We start from the raw sequence: 20,783 nt of genomic DNA, 5'->3' as shown, positions 1-20,783 counted from the left end.
TAAACAAATTTGCTAATAAGATTGACATAATACTAAAGAGTGTTTACGCATTCAAGAAAATTTATATGTACCTCTAAATTTTTTTTTTATTTTGTACACTTGTAAGATTATAGCAGAAAATGTTTTGAAAAATGGCAATAAATCTGCAGTGACCAACAAGTTATTCGTTTATATTCTTCTCCTAGTTGTACCACATGAAAATGTACGTAAGCCTTAATCTGAAAACAAAATTACAGCGAGAAGTTATTTAAGTTGTTATTTATGCATTAAGTAAAGTGTAGTTGTGGATATAAAAAATTGACAAATCCTGATAGGCACATGACATTTTATTAGATAATCATGGGTACAGTACGAGTTCAGATCAATTATATGTGGTATAAGTGCATCAATAACTGATTATTGCATCTCTCATTGAAAATATATATTTATATATCATTCTTTTCATTTTCGCGACTGAACATTTCACAGGCACTTCGTCTCTAAACAATGGCAAAATTTGCGATAAATGTGTCTATGTAAAATAAGCATATATATAATCATCACAGTTTAAGTTCATTAAGTTATGATCAATGACGAATAAAATTTTAATTGGTAAATTAAATTAAGTGTTTACTAATTCCTTTACTTTAAAGTAATTTTCTTTGTAAAATACTTCAACTCAACAGTTAATATTGCTTGCACCAAAAGTATTGCCATTAAAATGTTGTCCCATATAAACTTAATGAAGTCTTAATGGAAATATACCTGTTAAGTACTAGTACATTTGACAACTACCTTGTCCTGACTATAATACATACCCCTGACAATACTGCAGAACAGTACAATCGTTGAACCATACTTTTGTAAGTTACCTCACTGTTATATATTAACGCTTTCCGACCTAAATTTATCCTTTCAAAAGAAACAAAAATATTTTTTTGTATATTTGGATGCCAAAAAAGCAAGAAAATTAGAAATAATTAAAAAATTGTTCATAGACAAAAACGAATATTCTCTTCTTCAAAAAAACTAATTTTCAGGCTCATAATATAATTATAAATGCTAAGTAAGTTAATGATTCCAAATGGAATCCTACGGTCGGAAAGGGTTAAAAGATAAGTGAAATAGTAGATTCATCTTTGCATTTTACGAATTGTAGACGGATCTACTGCGGGTACGAATGTTTTTTTCCGCTTTCTATGTTACAATTTATAAAATAAATCGTTAAAACTCGTTTACGTTAGTATAGAACATTAATTTTCTATCCAGACAATGTTAAACGTTTCTAAGGAAAAGTATACTTCACACTGATCGTATGTTCTCGGATAATTGTATACCTCGAATACGTTGTTTATATACTACACGCTACGTGTATCTTGTATCACAATTATTTATAAGTAAATTTTCTTAAATAAAGAGTTACCACAATACTCTAATAGAAAAGAATACACAAGTAAAGAGATGGAAAGTGAAATGAGGTGATTTAGATGTAAAAATACTTGGTATATTAAATCGATATCGCATGTTAAAACAGATCGGTAAAAAATAAGTTACAATTGGATTGTATTAAGTACATTTCGCATGTAGCGTAGTACTCGTATGTGACACGCGAGTTCCAGTTAGAAAATTGGTGTGTTGTGGTCAATAAATTTGTCACTTTCGTATTGCATAGGAATTTTTCAATCTAGTTAACTGCCAGTGCCAATAAAATACTTTGTCTTTCTCGTTCTCATTGGAATTATTTAAATTAATTTATCTCATTTTCTCGTTGCTTTACTTTTACCGTTTTGTTTACGTGTTTCATTCTCAGATCCATTTTCATCGATACCCTCTTTTACCGCGATGATCTCTTACAAGCTATCGTTCAGCTTTTTAGCAGTATTATCGCGTGCAATACGTTTCTGATCTTCTTGACTATTGCTTTTTATGCTATTTCGTTCGACGAATTTCGCGTTTCCGTTCGCAACACCGTGGACACCATTTTGCACACCATTAACAATTTTATCTACACCATTTACACCGACCTCTACACCATTGACTCTAGAATCAACCCTGTTTATTTGTTTCTTAACTGATGCGTTATCTTTCGCTCCCGACGAACCGACTATTTTACTTTCTGCTGATCCAGATTCCGTCAAGCCTGCAAGAGCGTAATCTGTGCAATTTAAAACAGACTGATCAAATGAAACATCGCCTATACTAAAGAAAATTTATGTAATGATTAACTTATACACCACTACTTACTATCATTAAAGTGTGGTGAACACGAGTTACACCTCTGTATTATTCAATGATAAAAGTAACGATTATGTAATAAATAACACGTACCGTGTAAATTGTGGCAGTATTTATTAGTGGTGTTCCATTCTTCTCTAAGACTGAGATTGAACATGCTGTAATCTGGATTTCCAGTGACTTCTTTTTCAATTGTTAGAAACTGTGGTAAGATATTTTTAAGTTCCTCTCCCGTTAACGCTGTGTACGTTTCGAGCAACATTAAACCTCGGCATCTACAGTCACATTATATATTATTAGCCTTTTGTTCTATGAAAGATTACTTTATTCCATATACATATATAGTACACATAAAGCTCCGAAGCGCTCTCTCTTACCTCGGGTGTGCTGGTTCTCTGTATATATCTAACTGAAAATACTGATTATTGATGAGAAAGCAACGCCGACGTTTGAAGATAGTAAAATGCGAGTCGTCGCGTTGAGCAAGCATGTTCAAATAATCTCTGTGAGTCAATTGTGTCTTCACCTCGATCACTTGACCACACATTTTTGGACGCCTGATAGTATGAATGTAGGACCAGTGACCTGTAACGGATATACAACATATACTTTTAATATTTATAAATAACTTGCGTCTTATGGTATCCTACTTATAAATTGTAACACTATACAATTGTACTTTTACAACTTCATTGTGGATTAAGACTTTTAAGATGAATCCACGTTTCCGTTTATACAGACCTTTTTGACCACGTTTACGGAGACGGGCTTGCATCTTCGGATTATTGCTCTGGAGGTAGTTATGGACGACATCGAAGTCCTGGAACGGCGGGAACTGGCTGTCCGCTCGTAAAGGACCGTTGACAAGGAACTTTACCTTTCTGCTGCTAGCGCGCAACCTGTCCCCGGTGTCGATGCCCAGCTTCTGACATACGCACTCGATCATGCGACAGATCTTCGTTTCGAAATCCTGCGAGTTGTCGATCACGTCGAAATACGGATGCCCGACCCATGCGGCGGCGGCCTTGTAGTCGAGCTCCCTGGCCAGTTCGACACCTTCCGATCTGCAAGCGTGTTCCTCGGTCGAGTAAAAGTCCTCGGCGCCGTTCGCCGCCGAAACCATGTGGATGATCTGATTGTAACGGTTGTCACGGAGCTCGACGTTGTTCCATCCGTTCGAGGCCATCATCAGTTCCCATTTGTCCTTCGATATAACTGTGAAACACGGGAAAACGGTAAAGTTAACGACGGACAATATCGTCTTGAACGTGGACGACGAACACCACCACAAATATACGAATAAATGATCTCCCCGCTTACATGCCGAGGCATCCATAGCGCCGCGATCGCAGATTATCAGACAATTTCGTGAACAACTCTCGCCCAGCTGGAAGAACGTGTTCTCTATCTGTATCATGGTGCGCAGCAGATTCTCTTGGAACTTGAACGCTGAAGCAGAACGAACAACAAGAGGTCATTTTTCTTATTGTGTATTCGCGTGCAACAGGGCAGGACGACGGTTTATCGCTACATCCAAAGTGGTCTACGTTACGAATTCTTCTAGATGCGAGAAGACTACGGGCAATCTAATAACTACGTCTTTTCTTGAGCTTGCGATTCGTTACGTAACAACGGTTTGGCATGAATTTAATTAGTCCGTTTCTTGTTACTTTACGCCACGTGCCGATAAGCGAGAATTGTTGCCTATTGTTCCTAACGAACGAGTATAATCGTGACACGCGACTACGGACAGATATCAGGTGGAGGCTGACAGAGAATACGTTTATCGTCGCATTGTCCAAATTATCTTAACAACTGTCGCGCGTTCGACGAAGAGAACACACGTTAACATAAATTTAACGTTTCGTCACAGACGAGATATAAGAATAGACTTAACATCTTATGGGACTTTGTGTTCCACAAAAATCATGCTGGTTCCGATGCACCTCTAGATAAAAGTTTCCGATTTCAGGAATTACGTTCGCACAAACACATTATCGTTCCGATTTCACTAGCAAGGAATGGAATACTGAAATGGTACGGGGGCTTCCGACACCCCCGAAGCATGGGACAGAAAATTACATTTAATGTTATGTCTATTTTTATATCTCGTCTGTGGTTTCACATATCCCCGCTCTACCGGATACGAACAATGAATCACGTCTTATCGGTCCCCTTGAAGTCGGTAAGATGATAGGCGTACAATCTCGGCTCTCGAGAGGATCGTTATCACGAGTAGTCCAAGTGTGCGCCTAGTGCAATCACTGGACTACCGTGGGATCGATGTAATTACCGGGGATCTGTCGGAATGAGATGCTTCAGAGAGTCTTTTCCGTGTGCTACTTGTAAATTTTAAGCTTCTGTCGGTTCTTTCGGAGATTCAACGTCGAGGCTATTCTCGCAACGGAACACTCGTGTAGAATAATCTCTGGTTTCCACGGAGAATTTTACTCGAAAGGAATTAACGAAAAGTTCAGATTCCAGCCAATTAAACCATCGCTCAAGATTGCCAGCCTAGGTGGTCAGCAGTTTCGAGGATCAAAATATGATTGAATTACCAGGTGGCGTGTGTTTGCGAGTCCCAACAGTGATCCCAACTCTGATTGTCGTACAACGCTTGCACACGATGTCCGTGGGAGATACGGACACGTATCGTTTCAGACTGAGCTGACGTCTCCGTTTGTTGTGTCGGGGGTACGTGTTCCTGCTTTATCGAATCGGGGAAAAAATCCAATTAATCGGGCGACCGACCGAGGTCCAATAATCTTTTCACCATCGACTGTCGTTTTTCATTTCTGTCATCGAACCCTAGGACACCACCGGATCCTCTAACAGTCCGACGACGGTTTCTGTGATTCCGTTCTCTCGCGACTGGCCGTGACGATCGTCACGTAACATCGATATAATTTAACATCATCGCGGGTTTCACAGTTGAACGGAAACGAACGTCAAATAACCTGTGCGAAACTGTTTATTGGATACGTTCAACGGAGTCAGACGTCTAGCGAGGACAAATACGCATACATGAGTACCAGAGATGGGCAAATTCGTTATATAAATAAAAAATTTGGAATAACGAAGTTTTTCTAAGTGAAAATTTCAATTTTTACAATAACATAATATTTCTCGAACGAGTAAACACTTGGCAAACAATTATTTCATTTCATTAACTGTTCAAAGGTCAGGATAACGATCCCAGATACTGCTGTTTTTCACGAATAAAATTGTGCCCAACTCTGATGAGTGCATACATCGAGGCGGTTGAAGGTTTCCCGCGCTTTTGGAGCACTCGTGGACGTAAGAGTAAGGAGAATCGAGGGTGAGATAACGAACGAAAGTCTCGAGTTCACACTTTGGAATTCGGTATAGATCGCGATCTTTTTTTTTTTTTTTTTTTTTTTTTTTTTTGGCTTCTTGGCCTTTGATCCTTTGGACATCATCCTTTAAACGCCTGTTTGATCGTTGTTTACGTCTCGGTGACAATTTATCGAGGAACGTACATACATTGGCTGTCCGCCAAGATACCGGGAGTTATAATTCTATCGAAAACGGCTATTAATTCTCGGTGCTTACGCGCCCGCGATTCACCGCCGACACAAAGGTGCGCACGGGGGCTAGACAATCGATTGAGTGTTCAGGGAGAACGGCATAGAAAGAAAAAAAAAAAATGCGCTGGTGCCTAATTTACCAAGTGTGCAGCGAGATGATGACACGCCTCGATTGGCTGAACAACAACAACAATAGGCGGGTTGTCTAGCGGGCAGGAACCGAGCCGAATCGCTTCTAGCAAAGCGCGAAACCGGACGATGGGACCTCCCCTCTTTTAATCTTCGACGACGTGTCGAAACGACGAGCGGAAACTACGGCCTCTGTGGCACGAGAAAATGTTCACTGCCGGTCATAAGTACTAGGACACTTGTCTAATATGCAGTAAATATTACAAAGCATTACGAAATTTCGGAAAGTCTGAAATTAAATATTGTTTAATAATAAAGCTCACGAACAACGCGTATGACGGTATAAACTAATAAAAGTAGCCTAAGGTATATCATTTTTACGAGACATCACATTTTCGTCATAAAAATAAATTCATAAAATAAATTCCAACTGTCCTAATACTCATGACCGGCCATAAGTACTAGGACACTTATCTAATATGCAGTAAATATTACAAAGCATTACGAAATTTCTAAAAGTCTGAAATTAAATATTGTTTAGTGGATAATAAAGCTCGACGAACTTTGACGGTATAAACTAATAAAAGTAGCCCAAGGTGTATCATTTGTACGAGACATAACATTTTCGTCATAAAAATAAATTCATAAAGTAAATTCCAACTGTCCCAATACTCATGGCCGGCAGTGTACATCCGTGTGCCAGATCATCCGTACAACTTCACCAAACAGAACTATTAGAAGAACAGAAAATAAAGATCGTAGTGAAGCGAGGTGATCCATGGGCAGAAAGATGACCCCAGATTGGAGAATGGTTCTTCGTTCCTGAAGCGTGTAATTTTCGCTCGTGATTCACGAGTCCTGTCGCGAATATAATACAGGAGGGTCCACGTCGTACCTTATCGCCTTCGTACAGTACAGGGGGCTAGAACTCACCCTCACCGGAGTCAACCTCCAAGATATCCGGCCACCTCGCCTCGCCTTTGTCCGACACGTTCCTGTAACGTCGCCGCGAGGACTTCGTGAACGAAGGACGCGACCCGGATCCCTTTGCTAGAACCAACCGACCTTGAAGACACTTCCAAGCCCGGTAAGCTAGGCAGGATCTTCCTCCCCCCTTACCACCCTCTAGGTGGTACCGATTTTTTAAAATGTTCGCGTGGAGTAATTGCATCGTTTGTCATACATAGCGAACCCGCGGTACCGTTGTATCAGCGGTATTTCGTTCGTCGTTTAGAAATTGGCTTGGCACAGTCGTGCCTCTCGTTATTCCCTGTTTTGCAACCTTCAGCAGGGAGGACTGCAAACACACGCGAGGCAGTGGTCCCGTCTCCGACGCTGCAAAACTTTATCGATTCCCTTTGCAATTATATTTTTCTTTACCCCATCCGGATATTCCAGTCGCAGCCTGGTTGATTTTTTATATACCCTGCGTTCGTGCGTTTCTCCTCCCTGTTTGGGAGAATCAACCCCGAAGATGTAGAAACGGAATGTCCACGGATACGATCTTCTGATTTGTTTGAACGTTTTACGAGCGGAATTGGGTATAGATTTACCACTGTAAAAATGGTACAGGGCTTTGCAAGTCGAAACGACGATTCCTAGATCAGCTTGGATATGAAAGAAGGGGAGGAAAGGGGGTTGGGCCAATGAGATCTCGTTCTTTTTTCTCGTCGACTCTCCAGGTCAGGATCAGAGCGATCCCTATTCGTTTGTAAAGTGTTTTCGTTTTACAGACGCTCGAGGAGTTAGTAAAACCAGGGAATCGTGGTTTATGCGAAACCGTCGACGAATGCAGAACAGTCGTCGCGTCGACACATGTGGTCTCAAGATCCCGTGAAAAACGAAACTGGGCGTTTACGTCTCTGTGCTCGGCGACGGTGGAAACGAGGGGGATATGCACGCGGGGACACGATAGTTTTTCAATGACCAAAGGAACAGAGCTCCTGTTTCGTACGAGGCGTGTGAAATTTTAACCGGGCACGGTTCTTCCTCCGACGCATTCACCCGCTGGCTGTATGAAATTCGCTGGCAGATCGCGAGAAATCATTTTCCTCTCGAAGACGTTCTACGACTAGGAGAACGAATCCAAGATTTACGGTGCCATTTGGAACCGTTAACTTACTTAACATTTATAACTTATTGATACCTTCTCAAAAATAATATTTACGAGCTGTTATAATCAATATTCGTGTTTGTTTATAATTCTTTTCTGTTTTTCTGATATCCAAGAAATACATATATGCAGGAACATATTCTTTTTCTTTTTTTCGTTTGAAAGGAATAATTCAGGTCGGAATGGGATAAGCGAGATATCGACGTTCGTCCACGTGACGCGCCTGCAACGAGTTTTTATGCGGGAAAGAAATCTGCGTAAGTAAATGGAATATACAGACATATGCATCGCGAGAGATGACGCCGTCGGTTTCGCTAATCCGTGCAAATTGATTCGACCTAACCCCGTTTATTATTGAAACCCGTGGTGTCTTGCCGTAACCGGAAGGCTGGATAATTAAGACCGGTTCCCATTAATCTTAGGCGCAGCCATTGTCCTTGAAAGGATCGAGCGTGCCCGCGACGTTGAACCCGCGTGAAAAGCAACACGTGGAGAGGAATGGATACGCGACAACGTTCTGCGTCGTGACCACGATCGCCTATCAATATTTCATAAAGGCGAACCGTATTATTTTTTCGTTCCGTTCTGCTCCCATTTGCATGGCCGATTGCGTATCCACGCTTCTCCGATGCCGGAAGTCGGAAGGAATTCGCCGAGTGGAACGGCAAGCACGGAATTTCGAGGCTAACACAAACGGAGCACGGCGAAAAAGAATAGATAGAAAGAGAAAAATCGCACATATTCGATCGACGATCAAGTTACCACCAAGGAAAATCGTTTCAACGTCGTTCGTTCGATTCTATCGGAACTTTATCCAGGTAAACTGTATAACCCTAAGCAACGTCGAACTTCGAGGAGGGCCATTGTAACAGGCCTTCGAAACATAATTTCATTTTCCGCGGGAAACGAACGTTTCATCCACGTTCCGGAATCTGACGTTTCGGGGATAACATTAATGGGAAAAAAATCATGGGGGAGGGAGTGGATTTTTATTTCCCATGGAACGATGACCATTTATTTTCATCGAGTCAGCCTTGAATTATCGAACGAATTTCCTAATTTTCATGCAACCTAGACGTTCCGATGTGTTTCGTTCCGCGGTGCACGCGAAACACAATGTTCCCTCGCGTTCGTACGTAATAACAGACTGTTTATCGTGTTCCCAGCGAGTAAATCACAGGTCGGCGATAAATCATTTCGCGGAAAGCGCGTGGCCGTTTCGCAAAATCGTGGAATCCAAGACGATTTCACGGGCTGCGACAGTGTGGGGGGCACAATGAAAATGAAATTGGCGCCGGGCCAAAATGTTCAAGCGCGTATACATATAGCGGGTCGAACGACGACGATAGAGCAACAATTAAGGGGAACGCGAACGGTATGACTTATTAATAACCGATGCCCGGTATAACGAACTTATTAGGCGATGATCCATCGTTACGGACGACCTACATTAACAAATTAACGTCGCGCGACGCAACGGCCAATTATACGGCTTGTCGTCTTCGCTGCGATCAATCCCACCGAAGCCTCTTGGACTCGCGAAGAAGAAGACAGGTGCAACACACATACCTCGTTAGCGTCCCAATACGAAATAATTCACGTCCATATATCGATATGCTCCCCCCACCACCCCCTCCTGTCGATCGTGTCTGACGGAGAAGCCAAAACGAGGAGGAGATCTGGTGTGGCAGGAAGCCTGATTTGTATCAGCGTTTCAAGGCCACGGGATTAAAGTCTTGACCAACATATATCTTTACGTAACCGCGACGACGACACGGTTGGAACCAATGCGCTCGTGAGACCAAATACATTTTTGCGCGAGACACACGGAATACAATTTAACCCATACGATGTTTGTCGAGTTACAGAGATGGATAAAAAAAAGGTATTTCGTCATTTTTAATTGTTTAAACGTGGAAATTTCAATTTTTGTAATGAAATAATACTTCTATATGAATGGACTTTTGACAATTATTTAATCTCATTAACTGTTTAAAGCTCAGAACGATATCCTTAGAAACCGCTGCTTTTCACTGTGTATTATTCGAATAAAATTCTGCTCAACTCTGGTCGAGTATACTTGCTGCAAAATGATGGCATTTATAAGAAAATTTAAAATAATTCCATTCGCCATTTACAGTACAAGTTAGGTAAAACAAAAAATATATTCGTAATTTTAACATATTTTAGAATATTTTGAAACAAAAAAAGAAATATGCAATCACAAAGGCAATGACTTTTTTTTACAGTAAATGGCGCTCAAGTCGCAATAATAATTTTGTCGTTTGATTAGGATTCGTTTAAATTCTACAGCGAAGGCAATTTACTCTGCTTTTGTCGAGTATACTCGTCGTAGTTTCAAAACAATGAAGCACGCAAGTGCACGTTTGTAAAATGAAATAAAACACTGAACACCAAGTGTGTTCTACTTTTTACGTTCTCATTCGGGAACGGTCCGCAACTGGTGGTTCGTATTCGGTTCTCGGAGGGTGAGAGGAACCGCGTCTCGCGCGGATTTCCCGAGAAATGACGAAACCGCTAGGAACGATGAAACTATTTAGGTTTGGCAGGAAATCGCGGTCGTTTGCGTGTAAATACGCTCGAAACGGCACGTCTCGCAATAAATACATACACACGCAAACACAAGCGTGTCTCCGTTCTTTGAACGGATACCCCCATCGAGATTATCAATCGCTTCGAGTGGAGCGTATCTCTACCGACCGAAATTCCGATCCCTATTTTCGCGTTACATAACCTCCATGACGCGATATTATTATCGCGGGGATTCGAACGGGCGCGTAGAAAATTTTCCTCGAAGTCCTGAGAAACAGATCGATGATTTCCCCGTCGACGGACGGCCATATTTTCGTTTCGCGAATATTTTAACCACGAACCTGCGGTGGATAAACATAGGAGTAATTATAGAACCTATCCGAAAGACTCAGCATGAACGGCGAATGGTGTTAGATCTACAGTAAATTCTCGATGAGTGTTCGAAGGCTCCTCCGGCACTGAGTATTAAATAAACTAACGGTCATACGGGGCTGAAACAAATATCATTTGTTGCAAAGGATCTTTTCTTGTCGGTGACGAGGAACCTTCGAACACTGATCGAGAATTCAATGTATTCCCCGTTCGGAAGTTGGACGAAACGAATAGTTGGTTCGATGAGTGTAGGTGAATTTGCGGGATCTGAAGTTCCCAGTGGTACGGTTTCCTGGTGAACCTACAAATTATTATTCGCCGTTACAACGAATCGTGAAACTATAATAACCGTCATAATACGACTGGGGCGGATTACGTGACAGAGGATAATTAAAGAACTACACCCCCGTGAACTATGTTTGGAACGTTAGCTCGAGGACCGACGGATCCTTCCTTCCGTGTCTCCACGGTACGATCGAATAATCGATCCGGATAAAAGGGTTCTGTCCCCATGACCTATAGAAAAACGATACGGGCAAGGATCAAACTCTGGTTCAATTATAGACGAACAATTATAGGGGCTACCGATACGATGACCTTGAAACGAACGTGAAGGTGTACCCCGACTGAAATATTTCCGTTCTCCGTCGAAGATAGAGCCTGTTCGCGATATGTAAAACCCGACAATGAACCGTAAACGACCTACCGATGGTGTAATTCTTCGCGAACAATCGCTAAGTTATTTTAAGCGGTAGGCAGTCTTTTCTTGTCGTCTGACGTACGAAATTTAAAAAAGAAAAATCTCATGTCTTTGTACCCCTCTCGAGGTACCCAAAAATGGAGTTCCCCAGCGATGGATCATCGCGCAGCGTGGTCATCCAACCTTCCCCCGTCACTCCAAAACACCCGCGAGGAGTCTGTGTCTCGCGACGATCTCGGTCGTCGCGATCCAAGAATCTTGGCAACGAGCCGCCTGTGCGGGCTTTCGATTTTACGCAATCAACGGACGTTATACGTTGCCCATTCTTCTACTCTGGCCCACCCGCAAGCGCAACGTTCGTGTATACATCCCTACGACGCGATTTAATAACGCGACCCAAGTGTCCCGACGATGCTTTTCTTTTTACGTCTCCTTTCGACCGGATATAATTAAACCACGTTTGTCGCGTGTGTTCTACAGTGTAAAAGCTATCGGGGATCTTTTTCTTCTTTCCAGATTTCCTCCTCGAGCCTTTTCTCCCGGAGAGTCAGACACATTTACATACAAGGGTGATGGTGGCAGCGACCGGAAAACAGGACTGACGCAACGTGTCCACAAGCTTGCGTAATTTGCGCGTCAACACGGTAATCCCGGGCTTTATTCACGAGATTTTAATTAAAATCCCCTAAATCGATTGATAAAGAGGATATCGTCACTCGACGTACGATTTCTCGGTATCGAAAATCCTGTCTCGGCGACGAAACGCGAATCAGAGATCGAAGATTCGAGTTTATCGGTTCTATTCTTGTAAATTAATCAAACCGTCGTTCCTCCATCGTCGAACGACCATGTTCGTTTCGAGTGATATCAATGTCGTTTTTCGGGAGCGCATGTTGGGGAATACTCCTGTTTTCGATCGTCGGGATAACGCGAAATTCGAACGATAGGGACACCTCGGAGGTTTACGAGGTGGATCGAGAGGTGAACATAGGGGTGCGATTTGGCGAATCTCCTCCCCCGTCACGGGGGCTAATGGAAAGTTTCGTCGATATTATCATGACGGTCGACGCATACGCGCAACGGATCACTACTGTGTACTTGTGTGCGAACGGGCCAAGGGGATAAAACGAGAGGGCCACATGGGAGCAGCAGCTCTTGCGGACGAGCCCGTCGATCGATACACACCCGCAGCGCCGTGACACTCTGGGGGTCGTGTCTTTCGCGAAAATTCGTGCGTATATCCGGTGGTGTAATCACGCGATAAGGGGGCGTCCTTTGCACGTAATTACGCACCGATATGCATCGCAGGTTATCGAATCTTGAGTCGGTTGTTCGCGGAGAGATACCAGCCGTGGTATCTGGAGTCTTAATCCTAGCGTAGGCTACGTTCTCTGCGATAAAAACTACTCGAGACTGTATATATATATATATAAAACTACTTAATCCAATGTTGATTTATGACCATGATTTTTCTTATATGTACAATCAATCAAAATTATGGCCTCTGGAACGCAGACGTATAAAGGGGTAGAAGACGTAAACTAGGCGAAAACTAAGCCTAGGCTGTGCGCAGAAATGAGAAGTTGAAAGTGGACTTACCCTCTTCAGCGTTCAGGTCTGAAAACTTTATGCCGCCGCTGAAATGGAAAAAGCAGACGTGGGATGAAACATTTGGTATAAACAAAATGTCGCGATAGAGATGAAAAATTTCAGGGGGGAGGGGGCGTTGCAGTCAACTAAAGAACGGAGAGCGTTAACCGTGGTACCGCTGTTTTTTTTTTTTTTTTTCTAACGTTTCGCGAGAGATAGAGAGTGACTTACTAAATCTAGGGACGAGGATTATCGTACACTCTCGTAGGGGTACGATTCCTCAGTTTCGACGTGGAAAGTGATAGTTTTGGCAGAATTTACAGTTAAAGAACACAGATGGGGGTTGTTTGTTTTTTCCATTACTTTTTAACGTTTTTTCGATCCTTCGTTAAGCTTCGTTTAATCGACATGCCAGCGTCGGTATATGTACGCGTTCAAGATGCGTGCAAACGAGAATTGAACACCGTTCGTCGAATGTCCGTTTCCAAGTAACCGCGTATAATACACAATGCCCGTGTATTTAAATGTTTATTGTGATTGTCAACTGTCGGCGTTGAGTGGTCGTCGTTTGTCACGAGCAGAGGTCGCGACAACGGTGTATTACATTCCGTGTGATGAATTGTTTCTCGATTCGCGATCTCAGATGACAAAAGAACACGCGCGTTTGCGCTGTCGCATACCGACGCTCTTTGTTTGCATACAATTCCGCGATTTCTCTGATCGCTACACACGTACAAGTCGTGCCATACTGCACGATAAAGAAGACGAACGTCGTCTATTAGTGAAAAAAAAAAACAAAAAAACAAAAAAACAAAAGGACTCTTTGTGTCCCGATCGAGTGGACATTTTTTTTTTCTTTCTTTCTTTGCGACACGACACCGAGAGGTATTGGAAGAAACTCGAGGGCGGGGGAAGCTTTGAACCGTATACACGAGTTATATACGGCGAGGGCGATCGAAACACGTGCACGACGACAAAAAACCATCATCCCGTTCCCCATTAATTTCTCCATCAAATGTTCCGCGAAGATCGAGGGAAAGGTTCCAGCGGTTTTCCGCGTCCGGGCACGTTCAAACGATCCGCGCGCGTGCGCGTGCGCGGGAAATTCGAATCGCTACAGAGCCTCTCCCACCCCCTCCCCCCGAATTGGCCGGGTGGGTTCCTTCCTATATCTCTCCTGTTCTCTTTCTTTTCTCAGTCTCTCTCTCGGTAAATTTGTGATCGTGTGTGATTGCATACCTGAGCAGCACGGTCGCTGTCTCGGGAACACGGAACACCTGAAAAAGAAGACAACCAGCGCTCTATCGAATCCACAACGGAAGGGTGATAAACCCCAAAACCAGTTTCTCAAAATTCTCTCTTTTTTTTTTTTTTTTTTTTTTTTTTTTTTTTTTTTATTATCTCTCTCTTTCGTTTTCGTGTGGGCTCTTATTTTAGATTTCACGGACAGACTCGCTGGGTTCGGCACACACGTTCCCACTTTTACATACGCGATCCCCCGATATACATGTGCAAAAGATTGAATATTAAGCGCCCGGGGAGTGGCGACCAGGTAAACTGTGTGCATTATTTTTGTTCGTTACCGGTGCGTTTAGGTAATCGAGTGTTGTATCGGGGAATGTTGGCGCGTTGGAAAAAGCAACAGAGATTCTACTTTTGCTTCGAAGTGGTCCGCAAGGACGCACCGGAAGGGGCTGATCGAGAGATACCGGAACACATCCTGATCGATTACCCGACGGATCTTCTAATCGATCAGGGATATCTTTTCGAATTCTTTGGGGGTGGCGTTCTCGAGTTTGAATCGTTCCCGTCGAAGAGACGGGTTTTGTTTGTCGATCCGCGCGGTCCTCGGGGAAAACACACGGGACCATTTATCTTCCGCGGTGGCGAGTCTCTTTTCATCGTTTATCTTTTCGTTTCATTTACTTGTCGTTTGTTTTCAATTGCGGAAACGGAGTGCAAGGAATGGAGCGTGCCTACCTTCCATCCCATGTTCTCGAAGAACGTGCACAGCCGTGTCTGCCCAGTCGTTTTGCCGCCGCAAGGTCCTGAAACACAAAAATATAAACGGTTTAGTCATCGGTCCGTTTTTGTCCTCCGCCGGTGATTTTTCTCTTTATCGTAAACGGTACACGCGTGTACCCAAGTGAAACGAAGGAAATCACACACACACGCGCAATCTTTTTCGTTCTATTTCGAGGGAACCAAACGACACCGAAGGTGAATTAAAAAGGCGATTTCGCCAGTCGTGGCTACGCATTATCCTTGCCGTACGAAAGCAGGACGGGGAAGGTTACGACGTCGCTGACCTTGACTTTCGCGATACCCACGTGGCTATTGAACTCCGGCCATAGCGTAAATAGAATTGACGAAACAGTTTTTCCATCGTAGGAAACCTCCACCCGCGATGGTCGATTCTCTATCGACACGCTTCGATTCATTTTTAATACCTTCTGTCTCTACTTCACGGACTTCGTCGTAGATTCAACGAAGCCTTCTAACGCGTTGACTGGTCCGTGAAAGTCACCCCTAGATTAGCAGTTCTTCGATTCGACAATGCTACCGTAGGAATGGAGCATCGATGGGTAATTTTACAATTGAATCCATTCACATCAGATATACAGGCCGGTATTTGGACGATTTTCAATGTTATTAATACTGTAACATCGGTATTCCTCGACGAAGAAAACGTTTAAGATAATAATTTACATACAACGATATTACAGAAAATTTTACGATCGTATACACACGCATCGTGTAAGACGTACAAACACTGGACTTGGCAGTCAACCGATACAGTTGGCTATTGTATAAGCGAACGGATTATAAAAGAGTGGATAAAGATTCAAGAACCTCAAGTCATACAAGCTACCCCTCCGACTTCGCCACCGCGTTGGCTAAGACTTCCAATTGCATTTCTAACAAATTGCCTAATTAGATTTCTCGGTTCCCAAGCTATTTGCGGTACCGATCTGTTATGTCCCTTCGACGATTTTCAACCGCACGGTAAGAAGCCGTTTGTGTCCAACGGTTAACATTGAACACGTTCGGCCGTTCCCGCTTCTTTTCAAGCGTCCAACACACTCGTGAACAATGCCGCCAGACGAAAGAAACGAGCGGCTCCTCGCCGATGGAAACGCGTTTTCCAAGGCAAGACGCGTTCGAGACGCACTAATACACTTCGCGTCGCCTGGCCAGCTCTGTACACGCTCATTGACTCGTAACTGGTTTGAATTGTTGCGAACTGGACACGAACCCGATCTCGTCGGTACGAAACGACATGGTCTGTCGTGTAATACACGAACACACACAGTGTCGAATATATTTTTTTTTGTCTTGAGATCGATAAAAAGGAAAAAAAAGCAGGGGCTTGAAAATGAAGTCACCGTGGTAAGGTAACTCCAAAAATGGAGGTCTACCGTCTTTTAACGCGTTCATTGTGATAAGGGACGTGTTAACCACCCACGTTCTAAAGGGTGTCTCAGCAAGAACTTGAATTTTAAATAAATTGAAAAACTCATTAATTTAATTGTTTTTTTTTTACATTTTATTATTGATATCTTCAGAGTTATTAATGACTTAATGTCATGTAAATGGCCACCGTTGGCCTGGTGGCAGGTATATATTCTTTGGACGCAATTTCGTTACGTTTTGGAGTAAGGACCGGTGGATTTTACGAATTTATCGTTCAATTTATTCTTTGAATCTTTGAATTGTCTCAGGGGTGGTTTGCATAGACCTTACTTTTCAAAAAGCCCCAGAGGAAATAATCCAAACAGGTTAAATCGCAACTTCTTGGCGGCCAGTTTTGGTCTCCAAGACGAGAGATGACACGACCTGGAGACTTGGTTTGCGACAACGTTTGTAATATTTGTAATGGGTTTTCATTATTAACAAATGTTCTTCCAATGTGTAACGCGTCATTTTCGTAAATGTCAATGTGTTAACTAAAAAACCGCCAAATATGACTGACTCACCATTTGACAGACGAAAATGGCGCGCGATTCGAAATTCAAGTTCTTGCTGAGACACCCTTTACCATCGCTCGCCTGAGCTATATTCTTTCGAATATTCCGTACTCGTACGTTTATATTTCATAGAAACGCCATTTATTGGACATGTACGGCTCGAAGTGTTCGAGGGGTTAATACGGGGAGGAAGGTAGATCGGGACCGTTGTGTGGAACACTAAACCGTGGAATAAACCAGAGTAGTGGGGATGACTCTAATAGATCTACTGCAACTTGATAAGTGGTAGAGATATGTATTGAAAAGTTTACTGTTTTCCATCGTAAATATTCATAAGGTTTATCTGCGCAGCAACTGTTAAGAACTGTTTGAACCTCGAACAAGTTGAAACTGTGATACTGTCCTGCGACTGATATTGACAATTGCATTTTTCCGTTGCAATCGATCAAGATTTAGTAGCCGTTAAACGCGAAACAGCTATCTTCTCGACCTTGCTACCGCCATACATTTTTTGTTTATGTTACTTTTATCGCGACGGGAATCAGACATTCTAGCAAATGATAAATAACACGTTCGCGATGGAAAACGGACGAGCGTCGGCCGTGTACATATAACACATCGAACCGAGTGCCGCGTCGATCAATTGGAAAGGTTAATCGTGTTTTATATACCGGCGAATCAGTTTGACTCGAGGCGATCGAGCAAAATCGAGCAATGAATCACACTGTTCGTCAGAGTGATATTTTTTTCTTTCACAGAGCAGCTAATAATCGAGCCTTGTGGTCGCCAAACTCATCAACTGCGTTGGCAGTTACAATAAAAAGCATAAAAGGTGGATAGTATTATAGACATTGATTAAATTTTAAGCTTTACATTTAAATCGAAGAATACATATAAACAAACTTGAAATGCTTATGTAAATTGATTCATTCTCTTATTACACTGAAAGTGAAGCAGAACCTTGTTTCAGTAATTTATTTATATATTATGCGTACATAAAACCCGCAAGCGATACGTTGTGAATTATTAAATATATAATATTACAGAGCGTGAAGTGGATATAAAGAAATGTATTGAAAAATCTAAAATTGAGGAATTTAAAAAAAAAAAAAAAGAAACGAACCAATTTTACTTCTGAGAGGTAAATTGACGATAATGATCGGTAATCGACTCTAGATGACGCGTTCTGTATCTGTCAACGATCGTGCTCATTGGGAATTGTTCGTTATATTTGAAATAACAAATTGTGAGGATAGCAACGCTTCGAACGAACAACGTGCCTCGCGGTGTCTCTAAAAATGGATTGCTTTTCCTATCTGTTATTTAACTTATCTTTAACGTGGGCTCGTGTTAATGGTCGGAACGCGTAATAGCGGGTACGTAACAAGTAAATAAATTTTTTATCCGGTATATGCTGTCACGGTGCCACGTAAACCGACTCAGGACGTGCGTTTTTGTCGAATTAAATTTAGACACACGCTGTATTGTCAATGCGGCGAACTGGTTGTATTTCATTCTAAATAACATTTAGAATTGCTCTCGTGTTAGTGTTGTTGTCCGTACCTTACAGTCGACACAAGTAAAAACAATTTATAGATATTTTTTTGAAACGCTTGAACACGCTTGACTGTACATACATATAAACATGAAGCATTCGCATGACCGTTGTCTCTCAATCATTCATACGGCCTAGTTGCTTTCGTATTCAAAATTACCATCAAATGTACTTGAAAACTATTCAAATTCCCAGTGAAACATGAAAAGCACATTTTCACCACGTTGCACAAGAGTTCAATCGATATTTTCGCACGAGCAATGAGCTTCCGAGGCAGCATGTGTCGATGGAACGAAAAAATAAAGGGAAAAAAATATGTGACATTTTTCGGCGCGTTTAAGAACATGAAAAACGAACATGATAATGAAACGTAGCGGATCGAATAAGAAGGTCATAAAAATGTTACCCGAACACGTGGTGCCCGCGGACGGGAAATGCATTACCTCTTTCGAGGAACGCACTTCGATCCCGAGTGTGTCGGATAAACCAAACAGCATGGAAGCGTCCATTTGTTTGAACGAAAGACGAGAGATTTTCGGACGGGACTTATGGTATAAGCAGGACGTGACAACGAATGAATTTTTTAAAAGAAGGATCGCCTACCTCCGGTGAGCACCACTTTGTAAAGGCGCTTCTGCTCCATGTTGAATGAACGGTTTTAGAGCCCCTTTTTTTTTTTGGTCAAGCGAGTCCACGAGGTGATTCGAGTCGATGTCGATGGATGGATGTATATAAGGTGTTCGTCTGGCACGTGAATGGTGTCTACGGTTGCAACGAATACTACATGTACACTTCACCGTACATTTCGTGGTGTCGCGGGATCAGATACGTCGGAGACATGGGAATGGATTAAGCAGCGATGATATCTCGATGCAGAAAGACAGTAAACTGCCACTCAGGACTGAGAGCAGACGTCTGCCTCCGGGAAGTAGCGATTGGTAGCGATCCACGGGTTTGGTTAATCGGGTTAGGCTCCTGCTCCCTCTGTGCGACGATCATGCGCAACACGAAAACGCACGAAAAACTTTGAGCGCTGCTTACGAAAGTATTCGAAGAATTACATGAAACTTGGTATGTATCTTGTTTAATGTATCGAGTTCGGTTAGAAAAAGTTTGTAACTTCTGATTCGTGACTAGGGGATTGCATTTTCTTTATTCTTTTTCCAGTAAAGCTCACTACTTATGAATTTTTATAATCTCTCGCTTACAAGGACGAAACATACTGCGAGTGACATTTTTTGGTTGTATACTTCACAGTTAAAATACTTCCCCCCTGCCCCTCATCAGATCGATAATTCGAAAATTACGAGACGAAACGAGGACTTTTCCTTATGCCATATTATTCAATAGTATATACTGTATTTTGACCGTTGATGTGTGTGTTAAATTACAGACAGTATATAATTATTCAATCGTAAGTGTGGTAGTATTTGAATTTATATTTTAATGTTCTGTACGTGATGGAATCGTGGTTGCTGCGACTTGTACTGCCATCTACAGAAAAACGACCTAACTAGTAGCGTTTCAGCCAATTTTATGTACTCTTTTTCTTTTATGTATAAATTTTTTATTTTAAAAAGTCATGTGTTAATTAAAAATACAATAACGGGTAATTATCGATACGTACTATCGATCTGGGTAAATTCAACAGCCAACCAGACACTATTGGAAAAACATCACATATGTTGGAACAATGTTTTTCACACGTGATGACTATATATCTCGGGCCAAAAGTAAACTGCAATCTCCCATCTATGGTTTGACCTTTTTACCTTGATAACAATTTTCAGTATAAATTGAGAATAAATTCCTATTATATATTTCGTCCTTATTACATATGCCCTGCGCAAGAAAGAATTCGAATACAAGTAGGTGAGCAATAATTGGAAAGGCACTTGGTATAGCAGAATTTTATCTTTTCTTCGTTTGTACAACGATTATAATACAGTAAAACATTCTTATTTATATTTCAAACAGAAATGAATACACATGAAGTAACAGTTTATTAAAACAATAAACGATCTCCTGCAAAACATACAAT

The 20,783-nt window shown here is 42.0% G+C and overlaps 1 protein-coding gene across 3 annotated transcripts; it reads right to left on the bottom strand.

The window, feature by feature from the left end:
* Window positions 1-161: 161 nt before the first annotated feature.
* Window positions 162-19,665, bottom strand: LOC107187902. 3 transcript variants are annotated; one of them, XM_015576100.1, is made up of 9 exons: window positions 19,346-19,665; window positions 15,200-15,267; window positions 14,459-14,496; window positions 13,229-13,266; window positions 3,535-3,663; window positions 2,956-3,429; window positions 2,592-2,799; window positions 2,308-2,489; window positions 162-218 (listed from the first exon to the last, which is right to left on the bottom strand). In XM_015576100.1, the coding sequence occupies exons 1-9, from the start codon at window positions 19,383-19,385 to the stop codon at window positions 214-216; spliced, it is 1,182 nt and encodes a 393-aa protein (XP_015431586.1). In that variant the 5' UTR covers window positions 19,386-19,665; the 3' UTR covers window positions 162-213. The 3 variants fall into 3 exon arrangements, with proteins under 3 accessions (XP_015431586.1, XP_015431584.1, XP_015431585.1); XM_015576098.1 differs by lacking the exon at window positions 162-218 and adding an exon at window positions 1,462-2,134; XM_015576099.1 differs by lacking the exon at window positions 162-218 and adding an exon at window positions 1,462-2,119.
* Between the last annotated feature and the right edge of the window lie 1,118 nt (window positions 19,666-20,783).

This window comes from Dufourea novaeangliae, unplaced genomic scaffold (genome assembly GCF_001272555.1).
Source record: "Dufourea novaeangliae isolate 0120121106 unplaced genomic scaffold, ASM127255v1 scaffold112, whole genome shotgun sequence".
Lineage (NCBI taxonomy): Eukaryota > Metazoa > Arthropoda > Insecta > Hymenoptera > Halictidae > Dufourea > Dufourea novaeangliae.
Note: the sequence above shows the minus strand (reverse complement) of the source record. Positions and strands in the feature narration are given on the sequence as shown.

What these genes read in the sequence shown, in the direction of transcription:
- LOC107187902 (XM_015576098.1), bottom strand. Translation starts at nt 19,385, where the DNA reads ATGGAGCAGAAGCGCCTTTACAAAGTGGTGCTCACCGGAG. An exon ending in CGCTATGGATGCCTCGGCAT is followed by an intron (nt 3,430 to 3,534) that starts GTAAGCGGGGAG and finishes CGTGTTTCACAG; the next exon opens with TTATATCGAAGGACAAATGG. An exon ending in CCGTAAACGTGGTCAAAAAG is followed by an intron (nt 2,800 to 2,955) that starts GTCTGTATAAAC and finishes TATCCGTTACAG; the next exon opens with GTCACTGGTCCTACATTCAT.